General features: G+C 38.1%; 1 protein-coding gene across 4 annotated transcripts in view; it reads right to left on the reverse strand.

Moving 5' to 3' along the window:
* The window catches only part of fus (fusilli), a 29499-nt gene extending 12532 nt beyond the window's left edge, over positions 1-16967 (reverse strand). The window contains exons 1-3 of one of the 4 annotated variants that reach the window (XM_064681896.1): positions 15248-15940; positions 10610-10920; positions 2307-2642 (exon numbers count right to left, since the gene is read on the reverse strand). In XM_064681896.1, coding sequence (XP_064537966.1) covers positions 2307-2642; positions 10610-10738 — 465 coding nt within the window. In that variant the 5' untranslated portion in view covers positions 10739-10920; positions 15248-15940. Of the gene's footprint in view, positions 1-2306; positions 2643-10609; positions 10921-15247; positions 15947-16807 lie in introns of those variants that run through there. The other 3 variants (XM_064681894.1, XM_064681895.1, XM_064681893.1) reach the window with 3 other exon arrangements.
* Positions 16968-17304: the final 337 nt, after the last annotated feature.

Raw genomic sequence — 17304 nt, forward strand, 5'->3', positions numbered from 1 at the left:
CAATTATTGTCAATTAAATGGAAAAAACAACAACAACAACAACAGCAACAATAACAAATTGTTTAGCTACAGTTTTAGCCATGTCATCGTGAGTAAATATAACAAGCAGCTTTATGTCGCATTAGTCGCATCTCTGACGTATCTCTGAATGGAGCTAGCATATCTCAGCTGGCTAAACCCTTTGTAGAGGCCACAAAGGTTTGCCCCCTGGGCAAATATTTGCCTTAGCAACATTCTGGCCATTTATTAGCCATCTGTGTATTGACCAAGCAAATTAGTATGCCAGCCAAGGCAGACACACACAATAGCCATAACTTCTCTCGCCCTTATTCCTCCCTCTCTCTCTCTCTCTCTCACTCGCTCTCTCTCTCTATCTGTCTGTCTCGGTCTGTCTCTCGCTTATTCTCTGAGCTGGCATTGCATCACGTGTTGCTTACGGATCTGATGCCGCATTTGAGTTGCCAAAGATGCACTTCTATATAATAGAATGCTATGACATCTAATTGGCATAGCTCATAGCCGTCTACACACTATATAAAGTAGATTAATGATACCCAGGTGCAGAGTACAACAAAACCTTAATGATCCCGGTTAGTTAGGCACACACTCCACAGATTACAGTTACTGAGTTCATTAAGACTTCTATTCGGAGGTCACGCCATCTACTTTATTCAATTGGTATAGTATCGGATATAATGTTTGCCTCGTTCTCGCAGCTGTCACAAGGGCAGGAACATGCCCCACGAGTTTCTGAACACTTAACAACCTTGTATTGTATATATCCTAGTATATACTTATATCTTAACTAAATTGATGTTGTCTGACCTTACAGCGAGTAGCTCCACATTTTTGTCTTTTAAATATGTAGAACCAATTCATAACGTTAGAGATTTTGATTTTTAAGATTCCAAAATGCAGTCTCTGCACCAAATTTAATCAGCATAGATTCAAATCTTAGCTTTTAGAATACAAGAAGAGAGGCATATATATCTAGTTGTTTTCATTTTAGATAATATAGATATTATATACACCTAATTTCCTTTTAAATGCATTACACATTTACGTGACATATTTATACAAAACTATAACACAGCCTGCACCCAAGTTTACAGAACTCGTTCTCAAACTGCGAGAACCTTTATCTGAAACATCTACTTGGTTCTACATAAGTATTTACCCCAAAAGCGCTTACATTTCCGTAATGACAACGTAAAAGGGCTGGCCGGGTGCCAGGGGCTTGTCAAAATGCTCAAGTAGCGCACTGTTGCTTATCAGAGACTGTGATAAGATTCCAGGTCGAACGCTCCAGCACAGCTCCCAATCAGTGGCGCTGGCCAGGGCTAAATTGCTATATGCTATATGGGAAAATGCAATCCCCAATGACTCGACAAGAAGAATCATCCAAACTATTCCAGTCAGCATGAATTATTGACAAATTAATTTTGTGCGCTTATCTATTGATGGTTCAATTAAACCGTCTTGAGCCAAAGGGTGCCCAAGTTACGAGCTGAACCGCAGCTCAGTTGGAATTATCACTTGGACTAAATATAGAGCTCTCCGGCTGTCTTACTCTCTTTCATTCTCTCTCTCTCCCCCTCTATCTCTCTCACTCTCTTTCTTTCTCACTCTCTATCTCTTTTGGACTAATCTTATCTGAAGAGACTCCCACGCGCGATAAGCGGATGGTAACGTGCTCCCCACTTTTCTTATCCCACTCAGGCCCACATATTTTCCATTCCTCTCCAATAACTTACCTCTGCATTTACTTTTCAGTATCTTCGCTCAATTCTTAAACTTTCCACCGCTATGAGTTTCACTCTTCTTTTCTTGCCTTCTCTTTATATCTTTTCCTCTATCAATCTTCTTACATTCTTCCCATTATCCCTTTTTAATTATCTTAATTCCCTGCACCTTATCTTCTACTTTTCTCCTATTTCTTTGCACTTTTTCTTCTAGCTTATCAAGCATTTTGTCCTGTTTCTCTTCTCCTTATCTCCTACTTGTCTGCTCCAAGCGCTCATCTCTCTTTCTTTTCTCCGCTTGCTTATTCATTCTTTCCCCCTTTACACATTCGCTACATCATCCTCCTAATTTTCTCTCTTCTTTATCTCACTCTTCTCTCCCTCTTCGTAACCGTTCTGCATGCCTTACCCTTATCTCCCCTCTTTCACTTCTTTCCTCTTCCTTTTTTGCAATTTTCGCCCTCTTTCACCCACTTTTTGTCTCTTTTCTGACTCTTTCCACCCTTTCTTCTTCTTTCTTCACTCCTTTCCCTCTCTCCTTTTTCGCCTTCATCTTCCACCTACCTCTTCGATGGCCTCGGTGAGCGGCTTGCCAGCAGCTTGAGCCTCGGCGATGGGCAATATGAGTTCGCTGCTGTTCTCCAAGGTGCTGAGACAGATGCCGTTTGTGCTGTTCCCGCTACTTCCGCTAGCATTTGTGATGTTATTCGTTGTAATGTTGTTGTTATTATTATTATTGTTGTTAATATTTGAGCTATTATCGCCGGTATAGCCAATGGCTAGAGGCGGCGAGCAGGCTGTGTTGTTTGTAGCATTCGAGTTGTCCGATGAGCTAGATATGGTGCGATCCTTAATGAAGTAGCCATCAGGGCGTACGAGTATTTGTTTGGTGCCAATGATCTGAGAAAGATGAAGAAAAGGAAAGAGTTAGAAAATACAGATAAAAAAATAGCAATAATAGACAATTACAATGGGGATAATCTTTAAAAAGAACGAAGTTCTTTATAAGTAAAGAAATGAAAAAAAAAACCCAACTCCTGCTCGGGTAAGTTTAATCAAGTTTAAATCAAGAGCAATAAAGTTTTTCATTCTAGAACTTACTACTACAACGATTTTTCCAATAACAGCTTTCAAATAGCAAATAAACAAACCTATTAAAATTTAGAAACAATCGACCCATTTAATTTTTCTAAACAATATGATATTATCTGGAGCCAGACATATCTAATTCAATGTATTACACAATCCGCGACAAAAATACAATACCCAACGCAACAGTGTTAAAAATCAGCACTTTGCTACCAACTTACACCTGATAAGCTGGCGTATTCAAATATAAAAACTAACTATAATTTGATTAGCCCCCTCCGAACCGTGCCAACAATCTGTAACATGAATATCAGTATTAAACGTTATCGCTAGATAGTGCACCTGGCACTATCCGACTTGGTATTCGAGCACCTTGGGGCATTGCGTCCCTCAGTGATTCACCCAGTCGTTGCCTGGCATTATAATCAAGGTGCAAGAGCAGAGCCAGAAAAAACTGTTTAACATATTACAAAAGAAAAACGAAGAAAGAGAAGGACGCACCACATTGACAGAGGGCCTACAGTCCGGCGCTTGTGTCAGCGGATATGTATGATCGGAATCGGAATCGGAATTGGGAATTGGGAATTGGAAATCGGGCATTGGAAATTAGAAATGGAGAATCGACTGTGACTGTGCCTGTGACTGTGACTGCAGGTAGCTGGTCGAGTATGCAAAATAAACAGCGAAAACTAAACATGTAGTAAACTGTTTTTGGAATTTTTTCGGATTACTGATTTCTGACTTCTGATGCCATCGATTTGCATAGCTTTTGAATATATAACGATGCATGGGGGCTACATACAGACCGCTGGGCATATATATGTATGTATATACACTTTATTTTTGAAACACTACGTAGGATTCCGCACGCAAATGCTGTATGAAATATTTATGAGTTTGCCTGATGTTAAATTCAACAAGAAAAAACAACAACACATGGAATGAAAGCGAGGAAAAAGATTTCCTCACACTCTCGTCACCAAGGGGGTTACAACTGGGGTTAGGCCCGATGCTAATTATGCGCAACGAGCCAGAGAGAGGGGCAGAGAGACAGAGACAGAGAGAGAGCGAGAAAAGAGAGAAAGGTGGATCATTTTGTCATATATTAAACATTTACAATTGTGGAAAATTTAGAACACAACGTATTGACCCATTGAAAAAAAAATAGATATATATATATGTATGATAATAAAAACCGGAATATCTGCGGCTAATAGACTAAACGTCTTATAAACAGAGCCGCGGTTTCTAGATCAATGAAAACGTGCCAACTGAGCCAGTTCTGTGTCGCGTGCCCCGTGCCGCGCTCCGAGTGAAAACTCAATGAAATTAACAGAATGTCAATGTAGAAAGAAGTCTTGGCCCGGCCTTGAAGTTGTTTTTATTTTCTTATAGCTGAAACTTGGATAAGGCATCAGGCTGACGATTTAGACCAGGCTTTGGCTAAAGGCACAAAAAAAAGGGGGGAAAAATCAAAGCCAATGCGAGTTGCACTCTTTGTGTTTTCCCCTCTAACAGAGATACATACAAATGTTAATTAACTTTAATTGTTGCCATTCGAGTCATAACTAGCCTGTAATTAACATGCCAATTACTATTGCAGTGTGTGTTTGGTGTGTGTGCGTGTATGTTGTGTATCTGTCAATTCAACGCAATTTTGCTGTTGCAAGAAATCTATAACACTTGGCATATAAACTGGCTAAAAAGAGAGAGAGAAAGATAGAGAGGGGGAGAGGGAGAGAGAGAGAGTTCACTGCATTTGCACGAGAGGAAGTTTTCGCGCGGAAGGAAACTCTTGACAGATTTTTCTTTTTTAGAAAGCCAACAATTTGGCGCTGTCAATTGGCTGTCCGAACGGGTTCAATAAACTCAACAACAATTTAAGCAAATTTAACTAATGGCAGCTTAAGCTCAAGATGAGCTAACAGGCGCTGATCTCATCTGAGGTAAAATATCGTTATGGAAAAAAAACGCTTGGAAGTATAACGAAATATTTGGAGGAGCAGAGAAGATTAGTAGACTCGAATAGGTCAACTGAAAAGCTTGACGAATTGAGAAGGAGTTCACACTCGGGTAAAACTAAAAGTTAAGAAAAACAACTAAGAGCGCCCTACTATGGGATTACCAGAACATTCTTCTACTCAAGCTTAAGAAGGGGGATGGGGGTATCACGAAAAAACATTTATATAATATATATATAACTTACTAGAGGTTACAAGTAGCCTTCGGTGATTCTAGCTTTTAAAACCTAAGATAGATGAGCAGAGAACAGTGTTTCGATATCGATTTTTATCGTTTATGGAATCGGGGAAAGTCATCGATCATCAAAAGTTCATACTGCGTGGGAACTAGGTGGAACCTCGTTTCAATTCGCTAGCTCTAATTGGAGATGTAGTTTGAAGATCGACGCGTTTATACATACGGACAGACAAAAGGACATGGCTAGATCCGCTCAACTATTGATGCTGATCAAGATTATAGATACTTTATGGGGTCGGAAATGCTTCCTTCTGCCTGTTACACACATTAACACAAAACTTGTATGCACTTTTTCTCTGCTTTTAATGGGTTCAGGGTACAAAAATATTTTTCGGGCATGCAATAGATATGACGTCAGCAAACTTTGTATGACAGATTTTTTATATTTGCAAATGCAGTGTTTCAATATTTATGAAAGCTAGCTGAGATGTTGAATAAAGCTAATAAAGGGAAAAATTGATCAGCTAGCAAAGTTAAAAATCTATTAAAAAGGTGAGTCAAATCCAACCTAATATTTGTGATGCCTGCAAAAGGACGGACTCAAAAGCTAATTTGTTAGAAATAGACAGATCGACAGAACAAAATATACCGACTAGGCATTAAGATATATAAACCATAAGCATTTGCTAAACTTTACAGATTTTATATCTATTTGCTACAAGATATTAGATATTTTATAATATTCACAGAGCTTTGGAGAGGACTTTTAGGCTTAAAGAAATAATCTAAATGGACCACAAAACATGAAAAAACTGAAAGGGCAGTTAATAGGAAATCAAAAATTAAATTAAAATGATCATAAGTCAACTACAATTAAATTAGAAGACTCTTAAGCTCACATGTCAGCAATGCAGCCAATTTTACGGCAATTAAGAAACTTTGGTTTCTGCAATCTCACGCAAACTCATCATATCACTCGATTGTCACATTGTAAGCCCAGCGATAAGGAAGTTACCAGCTGATTTATAACGAGTGCAAACATGACTTTCATCGAATTTGAATTCTAATCAACACAATATGCCCAGCCAAAATTGTGGAACCTGCGCTCTATTTGGCAGGTTAATTGCATATCGAAATCAAGAAATAATATTAAAAAATAGTCATGTCAATGCCAGACACACAGACAGAGCGGGCCGCCAATTATTATATTTTCATACTATTTGGGCATTGACTATGCGTCAGCTGCCCAACACTGACAGCTCTTTTTCCAGCCGATAAACAAGCGTATGTTGCAGCAATTTGAATTGTTATTATTTTTTGGTTATGGTCGGCAGTTCTATACTCTTTATAGCTATTTCATAAGCCATTAAGACTAAAGCTAAAACCCTCTGTGGGCAGTTAAGAGCTGTTTGATGGCGATGCCGTTGCGGCCGAGTGCGTTTAGTTTAGTATAAGAATACCCTGTGCTTATTAAATGATTTGAAAGGGGTATTATGCAGCATATAATATGCAAAGGAAGTTTTTGTGTTTTTCTATATGTATATAGGCCAGATGCGCTCATGCAGCTCAGCAACTATTAGCAGCAGATGTGCCAAATTTTGTATACGGCTAGTCACTTAGCAATATAGCATGCATACCTATAATTATGTTAATAATCTTCTTATTTCTTGAGTGAAACTCAAAACTTCTATAGAGCCTAAAAACCAGCCCAATTTGAAAGATATTTTTTCCAAAAATTTGTTATACGCACATCTCGCGTTTATAGTCTATTAATTTTGTAACTATCAAAGCATTTGCATACCAAATATTCGAATTATTCGAAAAATTTGGGAACGCTATAAACCCATTTGGCAGTCCCGAGTATCTGCTAGTCGAGCGCACTTACCGACAAATTTTAACTCGTTTTAAGTGTGTTTTGCTCAGAGATTTTAACAGTTTTCGTTTGCTGTTAAAAGCCTACAAATCAAACGGATGACATCTGGGCGTTCAGTCGACAAATGCGTCCAGCCCATAAATATATATATACATATATCTATATACAATATATATACCTATTATTCAATTTTCGTACATTAACCCAGACAAATAATCATTAAAGAAGTCTGGAACGATTTTTTATGATGCCTATGGAAAGTTTTTTTTTATTTTTTTGCCTTAATTTCGAACGGTTTCTGGCGGCATTGAGGAGCAGCCAACTTTCATCTGCTTATCAACAATAAATTTCAATTGACCCGAAACTTGTGCTACACAAATCGATAAAAGTTCGCATAAATTTTTCGATATTTTTGCAAAATAGATAAATAAATAAAAAACAATAATATATAACAAATAAAATATATGTTTAATAATTTCGCAAGTCTTATACAATGGGGTTGAGTTGTTCCGTTTGCGATGGGATGCGAAACACCTGCAAGGCTTAAAGATGATAAATTTCGAAAGCCAGCCAAAGACGACTACAAACGTGTTTGACCTAGCGAACTATGGTCGACAAAAAACACACACACACACACACATTTTAATGAAATCTAATGAACTTTGCTGGCTGCTTTCCCAACTTTTGGCCGGGGACTCACCGCAGAGATTACCATAATAACGGCCAGAGACCAAATCGAAAACCATGTGATTTGCGAAAGTCTAAAAATATAGTCGAAATAAATTTCAATTTGAATTCGCTTTGCCAGCGACCATTTAGAAAATTAATCATAATTTGGCCAAAAGCGTGGCCAATAATGTAAACCCAAAAGACCCTGGCTCTAGACCCTGTCTGTGCTCGGCTATAGATAATCGGCGATGTTTAAAAATCTGAGAGGCAATGCCATTAAAAAGCACTTAATGTCATCTACATCGAAATGGAGATGCACTCACACAAAAATCTTGCGTGTTTCAAGCAAAAACAAAATTTTTTGACTGGCTAATCTGGAAGTAAAGCCTATTGCGAGGCAGGCAAACATCAGCTAAATGCTTGTAAATACAGCTAAAGCTATAGAAACACGCTTCTCTGTATTCATATATACACACTACAAGTATATATATACATAGATATATATATAACGTCAAGTAATTTTCTTTGTCTGGAAAAAAAACGTTTTCGGTTGCATATATAGAGTCGAAAAGTCATATGAGGCATATAAGACATGGCACGCGGGATGAACGTCACGATGAGCCAAACACGCAGCTCACTTTAATACACTCCCTAACTAGGGGGCCAGGGGTTGGGTGGGTGAGGGTATCTACGTAACGTTCGGGCAACAACTTTGTATGCGCCCGTTGTCAAGCATTTTGCAAATAATATTGCGTATATTGAAATTATTGACCAGACGCTGCCCAAGACTCGGGGTTTGTTTTTGTTTTGCAAGCAAATAAAAAATATATTTGAGAAGAAAAAAAAGCTATGGAAACTCTGAAATGGAAAATCAAAATCAAATAGTATAATGGAAATGCCAAAGTTTAAACTACCAAAAAATAAAAAAAAACAAATTGATTTTCGAAAATATTTTCTTTTTTTTAAACAGCACAGCTTGGCGTAGGTAAGGAAAATAAAATGAGAGGGGTTTGAATAAAAAACTCCATGAATTTATGACAACTTTTTTATGCTCTCGAAAAAAATAATGGAAAATTATTATGAAAAGGATGCATCTTGAAAAATAATTATTATAAAAGCTTTTCTTAGAGTTTTTTCTTTATAATAATGCAAAAGGTTTACCTATACAACCTTTAAAGGTGTAAATATAAAATAAATAAAATGCCAAATGGAATAAATCGATTCAAAGCCGTTTTCCGATTCCCGAACTACATACTGCTGGAAAAATATCTTTGTATTTCCTTCTGTTTACAGAAGATTTCTCAATCCTTAAGAGGGATATAATGAAATAAAATAATTTCCCATAAAAATCCGTTGTAATGTAATACACACATGCTTCTATATATAGACTTATCTATCTTTATCTTTTAATGACATTTTAAATTACAGTGCCTGGATGGGAATAATACCCTATAGTATATACATATATATTCTATATATAGTTATATTGACCCAACAAATCTCAGCTTTCGAGTATTTTCGCAAAAAAAAATCTACCCGTTAACACACATAGAACTGAGCTTAAAATTGAGTATTACTTGGAAAATTTGTGCTTTTAGGAAAGTAAATAAACGCGTGGAATGCTAGAGTCATAATGCAAGTCTATATAGTATATATGCGACGTTATTTGTAGGGATTTCGCACTAACATATACATAAGTTTGGCGACGTTTTAGCCATTTTCAAACAATTAGTGTCAATCGCTTGGCAAACTCAAAATATGCAAATACGAGTCTGGCCAATACTTTTATTTATATAGTCGCCGGATAGGGTGAACGTCGCCCTCCCCTTACCTCTCACCCCTCACACATATGCCTAAAGTTGATTATATTGAAAGACCAATGGAATGCTCCCTAGCCCAGGCAAATGGCCGCAATCAAAAGGCTCAAATTGTATATCATTTCGATACCCTTTAGCTATTAAATGGGTTAGCTGGGCAGCTAGAGCCTTGCGTAAGACAGTTTTTGATGAGTAGCGAAGGTTAGTTAAAAACTAATTTATTTCCCTATCCTCCGATACATGGATCTGTGTAACCCTATTGATCTCAGAGATTGTAGCTTATCTTTTATCATACGAATGCCAGATTTATAAAGAAACACCTTTTCCTCTAGCTCAATGCTAATCCAGAGGCTTACGACTTTATCAATGTTTTAAAGGCCTCACTTATTTTCTAATTTATATGAATTTTTATTTTCAATTTTTTATGCTCAATTTAGCAACATTCTAAACAAAAATCTGATTGGAAATACCTAATAGTTGGGAGACTTAGTACACATGCACTCAACTATCTTATCTTGGCATGCAGCTAATTTCATAGTAATTTCATAATAATCATGAATGTTATTAAAGTAAACGTTGCAAAGGTTTTTACAGAGTAATAAGAAGAAACGAACGCTTAGCTTTGAAGTCTTTTGGCAAGTAACATAAGATAATATATGATATATAATATTGTAGTATAATATAATATATGTATATGATATAGTATCTTAAATCAAATATCGACCAATATATATATATAATAATATGTGAGGATATATTATATATGATATTGTAATTTGATTATCACTGCCACCCCGTAGAAGGCGTCAATTGTTTGATGATTTTTTTCAGCAAGCATAAGTACAGGGTATTTCTGAGTCTATTGCTTCACACTTGAGCTCACTAAGTACTTGTTATTTTTAAACGAATCAAAGTCGAGCTGCTGTCATTGTTGTTGTTGTAACATAATCAACGCGCACAGTTGAAAGTGCAGCTTATACAATAACAATTTGTGTGCGAGTGTATGTGTGTGTGTTTGTGTGTGTGCTGCCGTATTTATGTGTGTAAATTCATTAATTAAGCGCAGACAGCGCGCGCTCTCCACAAAATGGCGTCGCTCAGTAGGCGGCGCTTAAGTTGTCACTGCCCCCCTCCTCCCCTCCTCTATGTGAAGCGTGTGTGGTCACCTTTGGTGGCAGCTAAGCAGCTTTATATTTACGGAAGAAGAGCCCATAGCTTACCTGTCCCGTGGCCACTTCCAGCAGAACATAGACCAGCAGAATGATTTCCTTCTCATCGGAGCCGAGACCGGGCCCGTTCTGGCCGCAGGTGGCTATATATAGGGAGACGACGTGCTCGGGCACCTGCATGTTGATGAGGTTCTTGTCTTTGATCTCTCAAAAAAAGTAACAATTTTCTCTATCGATCGAGAGACCGTTGCTTAAATAACTTTAAAGCGGGCGAGTTGCTTTCTATTTGCTATCAATTCCAGTTGTTGTCGTTGCGGAGCTGATGGCACTGCATTCTCTGGTTAGACACACATTGGTTATACCTGCAAAAAAAAAATGGAAGAGTAAGAGAGGTGAGAAGAGCGAGAGAAGGGGTTAAAGGTGATCGGAACTTATACAATATTGGAAACTTTGCTCAATAAAATTTAAATCTAATTACGAATGCATTCAAAGAAAATGTCAGGCACTGCGAATTGGCAGCAAACGCAAACATTTGACGTTGCCAATTGGAAATTTGTTGGACCGACGTTGCCAATTTTCAGTTGTATGCAAATAGAGCGCTGTCAATTTTCTAATGAGACAACTTTGCTGTGCGACGTTGTCAATTTTCAGTAAATATGCATTTAAGTGCTTTTATATAAGCTAAAAGACGTGGCAAGCTGTTGGTTACTACGAAAACAGCGTTGCCACTTTTCGATTCCTACAAACGCAGCGTTGCCATTCTTCAGTTTTATGTGCTAATCAGACGACTTGAGCGCCATTTAACTGAGTCAAGCGATGTTGCCAATTTTCAGTTCGCCATTTTATGTGCTAATCAGACGACTTGAGCGACATTTAACGAACAAAGACTCTTAAATTGCCTCAAAAGCATGTCCAAAGAGGTCAAATTGAAATTATTAACCTGCACGACGATTTGAAATTTAATTTTGCTCGCTCGCTAGCTAACTCGATTGCCAGTCACCAGGGCCCAGAGCCGCACAAATGGACAAAGTCAAGCAAAAGGCGAATGTGGAAACGTTGGCGACAACGAAAAAATTAAAGTGCAATTTTATGAGCATTTTTAATGTGAAAAGTTTTACTTTTAATGAAAACAGCAAAACCAAACACAGACCAGCATCAAGCAGTGCTCGACTGACTGACTGACAGACTGACTGACAGACATTAAACCAACTGCAGAGGCAAAGGTCGCCGGCGCGCATGGGTTAATCGGGGCGCACAGGCGAACAGAGTGTCATCGCAGGCTTTTGCAATCGCATTTATGATGACTTTTTGTTGTAATTAAAATTTTAAATAATACAAAATACAAAAAACACAAACGAAAGAAAAAGAAAAAAAAAACATCCAAGCTTTTGTAATTAAGACAAGCAAAAGCGATTTTAAACAGTTTGCGACAGTTTCTCAGCTCTGAAATGTTTCTTTCTTTTTTTAATTTTTTTGTTTTTTGAATTTGTGTTTTTTACATGTTTCTGAATCTTTGCAGTGGTCCGCACTTCGCTAATAACTCATATTGTTTAAGCAAAACATAAAAACACTCTTCATTTTGCTGCAGATTTCGCTTCGTGTGCTGGGGAAATGGTCAATCTTTTTGTTTCCCCCCATTTTTTTAAGCATCTCAACGTGCTGTAATGTTAATGAGTGTATGTGTTCGTGCTCTTTGAAGACTTGTGCAATTTATGTTGAGCGCTTTTTATGCTTTCGCTCTCTCTTTTTATCGATATATCCCTATCTTTATCTCTTAGCTTTTTACCGTTATGTGGCAGGTGCATAAAGTGTGTGAATTTTTATATTCCCAGGCGCTTCAAGAACTCTATAATAAAATGTTCTATCAAAATAACAGTTTTTAATGTCTTGAACTGGGAAATAAAACAAGGCTGGATTGATGTTTGGTCTAACGAACACGGAAATATGTTAGAAATGCGCTTATGTAATGGGCTCTATTAAGAAATGGTTATTAAAGGTTAAGTATTGGCAGTTCTGATAATGATTTTATATATTCTTTAGTCAGATAAATGTGTTTGTGACTGCAGAGAAAGTTGTAAAGTAGTTAAAATGTTAAAAAATAACATGTGAATGTTAAGCTTAACAGCTGTTGCAGGCTGTTACTGTTACTGTTGCTATCAGTTGCAGGAAATTTTAATATATTCCTTTTAAAATGTTTATTATAGAACAATCTAAATTATATTTATTATGGGTTTGTACACATACTGTTTATTATGCACATAACTAGTAAATATTTCCCGGCTTTAAGCCAGTTTTGGGGTAAAGCCAATCGGATATATTTTGAATATGCTATCATGAAATTTAAATATTTATTAAAAAATACATATTTTCCATTGAGTTATATTTGCATGAAATATACCTATGAATGATATGAAGGAAATCTATGGCACGAGGTTACTGCCGGTAACAGTTGCAGATCATGTAAAGATGTTCTTTTACATTTATTTTTGAAAAAAAAATTACCTAGTAGACTTCAACAACTCTATTATCTAAAGCAAATTTCTTTTAAAGCTACTCGACGCACTTGTAAAAAAATGCTCTATTGTTGATTCTCACTTAATTTATGGCTCATAAATTGCAGGCTTATTGGAAAAACACGAGTAAATATTTATGATCATTTTAGACATGATGACTTGATTTGATTTTGATGTAAAAATAATGACAGCATGGAAGCCAACATTAAGCTAGAGTAAGCCAATTAATTTAGTCGGTTTTATGGTACAGATCGGGCTTGGAACCGAAACTAACCGCTAGCCGTAACACTTCATAAACTTGTTGCTGTTGCCCAAATGAATTTCCCTTTCGTTTCACACTTCAAAACTCACTGAGGCCTGACCGAAGCCAAGGCCTAGGTCCAGTGGTAAAGAGCGTTGCGAAGTTTTCACTGAAATATTAACGTATGGAAAAGCGTTTTCGAGGTGACGACGCGTCGCGGCGTGACAACCAGACAAACACACACACACACAATAAATCTTATTTTCCGACGAGTTGCTCATTAATGAATAACGGGTCGTCACGTTGTTGTGGCCTCTTTTCGAGCTAATTAGAACGGGAAGAAAGTAGCTACAACAACAACAAGCAGAACAACAACAACATGCAAATCTTCATTAAAAAGAAACAACAGAATTGAACGGCAATGTTACGGTTATTCCAAAACTCAATGAGTTCCAAATTATACCTCTGGTATAAATTAGAAATATATTCAGCAAAACAACAACAGCGAAAACAACAACAAATGCAATTAATAAGTTGGTAAATAAGTAAGAAGTGTCTCATCTTTTTTATACCCTGTACTTATTGAAATATGTTAAACATTAGACAGAAGGATGAGAAAGAAAGCTAAAGGAAATAGTTTGTTGGCCGACTTATCTTTTAATCCTTTTGATAGGATGCAAAAGATAAAACTATAACATTTAAAAAAATGCTATTGATTGGAAAAGCTACTTTTATACGTTAAAAATATGGTAATTGCAATTAATATTAAAATGAATTAAAAAAAATCAACAATTCGCGATTTATTTAGCCAATATAGAAGATCTTTAAAAGCAGACATTTAGATAAATCGTTGAAGCGGAAAACAGAACAAAAACAAGAGAACTTTGGCTGTAATTAACTTTCTTGGCTACCTGTTCCAATATTAATAATACTACAAAGAATTGATATGAAAACACTAAAGAACAACATCGAAAAAATTGCATAAGGATCGCACCATAAACGCCGAAGTTACTCAAGATTGAATTTTCTACAATATGGCGATGCGGAAAGAAGAATCACAGTTATTGTGTGGGCTTGTGTGTATTTAACGGCAGCCCGAAGATGGTTATTGGGTATCTCCTAGTCGGGCTATTTCGCCTAGAGCACTCTGACTCGTCTCTTTTAAGCTGCTGATTTTGTTGTTGTTCTTCTTGTTCTTTATTAATTGCAGGCATTACGCAAGCGTTCGCATTGTAAGAGTCAAAATGGCTGGAATGGAGATTGGAATTTGAAACGGAATTGAAATTGGCGTGTGCCGTTACATTTTTTTGCCAACAGGAAATTTATGATTGCGCACAAAATTGCATACAAGTGAAATGCCAATTGCCAAAGTTATGCTGCGTTGTCGCTCTCCCTCTCGCTCGCTCTTTTTCTTTTCCTCTTTCTCTCCTTCTCCCCCGCTCGCACTATCTCTTTCTGTCTCTCTCTGTTGCGCCAGCAACAAGTGCAGCAATTGTTGTGGTTGCCGTTGTTGTGATTCTTTGTGCAAATGCGCCTGTCAAAAGCTAACATAAAAATCACAAGAGCTCAAGGCAGAAGCAGAAGCAAAAACTAAACAACAATAACAACAACAAAACAAGTCTCTCAAAGCGCAGCAGCAGTTAACTTTGGGAGCTTTGTAACGTTTGGTGTTGGCGTCGACAGAGACGTTGCTGCGCTGTTGGTACGCGCTCTTTTATTATTTCTTGTCTGTGTAACTGTAAATATGTTTTCACTTTGTTATGTTTGCGCATCTGCCTTTAACGTGTACCTTCTTTGAGCTGCTCATTTTTTTGATGTTGTTGTTGTGTTTGTTGTTGCTCATTCACTCGTTCATTCACACTGCACACACACACACACTCACTTATAGGCATATGCATGTGTGTCACAAATTTGTCAAATAGTTGTACAACTTACAGCAACAAATGAGAAATGCCAGCGCTTAAAGCTTTTTTTTACAGCAACAGGTTGATCCTTCGACTTGCCTTGGCGCGCAAAGCTTAACTGTTTCTTTTGTTTTTGTTATTTTGTTTTTAACACATTGCACTTTGTTGTTGTTTTTGCTGTTGGCTGCTTTTCACAATTTTTTTTTTATTGCACTTTCTTTTTCACACATACATACAAAATACATATGTACATACAGTTATGTACGTGCGCACACAGAAACAAACGCAGTTGCTGTTTTTGTTGTTGTCAATATGTACATACATATGTAAAGCCCTGCTGGGCTTCTGTGTACTTCAGCTGCTTCTTTCGCTAGTCACACTGACTAGCAGTTAGTTTTTGTTTGTGTATGTGTGTCTTTCCACACGACGCCGCCGATCTTAATACCAACACGTATAAAACGGACGGCGACGCCGACGTCAACGTCGGCGCAATACATGCAAACAAAAAACAAGTCACTTTTTTTCGCCTTCTTTGCTACGGCTGCTTCTTCTACCACTTTGTGTGTGTCTTTATTTTATTTTTTTTTTTTTTAACTGTTGTTTTTGTTTTCTTTCTAGTTTTGGACTAAAAGGTGTGCGTGTGTTTGTGTGCATGTGTGAGAGTATGTGTATTTTGTTTTTTATGTATTTCTCTTGCTGCTTCTGCGACGGCCGCGTGCGTCTGTCTCCAGGTTAAAACAGCAACTGATCGACTTCGTGGGCCACAGGCAGCCACGAAGGTAAGTGAGCTGCGCTTGCCTGCAGGTGTGCATGTGTGTGTCTGTGTATATGTATATGTGCAAGCAAACCTTTGCTGTGAGAGTTGTGTTGGTGAGAAAGAGTGCGCGACAACGAGAGAACGCGCGCTCGCTGGCATAGCTCAGGTGTATGGGCCACTTAGCTGGTGGCTGATGCCAAACAAGATTCCAGCACGCAAACGCACAACAACAACAACAACAGCAGCAACAACAATGAGAGTAATAACAAGCATTTATATACAAAGTTGGCTAGATTTGTCTGCTTGCCAATAGGCTGGTGCACAGGTGGTTGGCAACGCGGCGGAACCCTTGTGGTATGCAAAGGCAAAGGCAAAAAGTAAACTCTAACCTGACAATTAATGAATGAATGCGTTTGCATGCCCACAAATGCAGCTCCAATCAAAGAAAAAAATAAATAAATAAATTTGAGCAGCAACAACAGTTAGTCCGCTCACACAGGCACATGCATACTCTCAGCGAGCAGCGGCGTAGTCAGCGCCCGCTTGCGCAGGGGTCGCCCCCACTAGGCTTATTGCAGTTTCCCACGCTGCGCACACAATGACACACAAAGCAGTTACGCTCGCTCAGCCATGACACGCTCTCGCGCTCACTCTCTCACTGGTTGCGCTCTGGAAGTTACCTGCGCCAAGCCGCTCGCGCAGCCCCCGCGCCAACACACCTGTACAGCAGCGTTGCGTGAGTGTATTTCTCTTTGTGTGTGTGCGTGTGTGTTGCTGTTGCTGCTTCTTCTTCTTCTTCGGCTTGCTCAATTACCAACAGAACTGCCCACGTACCTGTTTGTATTTTTCAAGCGGTAAAATTCCAATTCCAGGCCAGCCATTTTTCAATATTTGTATTTGCAACGCGATAAAATTAAGGCACAAATTGACATTTGATATTAACAATCTGAAAACAATTATCGAATGTATTTGCTTATCGAATTTTAACGTTTATGGAGATGAAATTCGCTCTCTCGCTCTCTCTCTCTCCTTCTAACAGCAACAAGCGACGGCAACCGACTGACAAAACCGCGGAACGTAGACACGTTTTGGTCGAAAGGCAATATGAGAGAGTGTCAAGTAGAAGGAGAGCGAGCGCAAAAGAGCGTAGAATACCTGTGTACGTGTGTATTGGAGTGAGCTGCCTACTTGGGCGCCAGCGCATGACATGCAGCATTGGAGCCCGACTGTGCTGCATGACATGCAGCTCTGAACGTGTATAAATTAAACAACAGCTCGAATATCATCTTCAATTCACATGCAGCATGTCATACAGCCTGGCTTTAATACGG

Source organism: Drosophila montana, unplaced genomic scaffold (assembly GCF_035044405.1).
Source record: "Drosophila montana isolate Dmon_TW-CO22-7 unplaced genomic scaffold, ASM3504440v1 contig_2438_1, whole genome shotgun sequence".
Taxonomy (NCBI): Eukaryota; Metazoa; Arthropoda; class Insecta; order Diptera; family Drosophilidae; genus Drosophila; species Drosophila montana.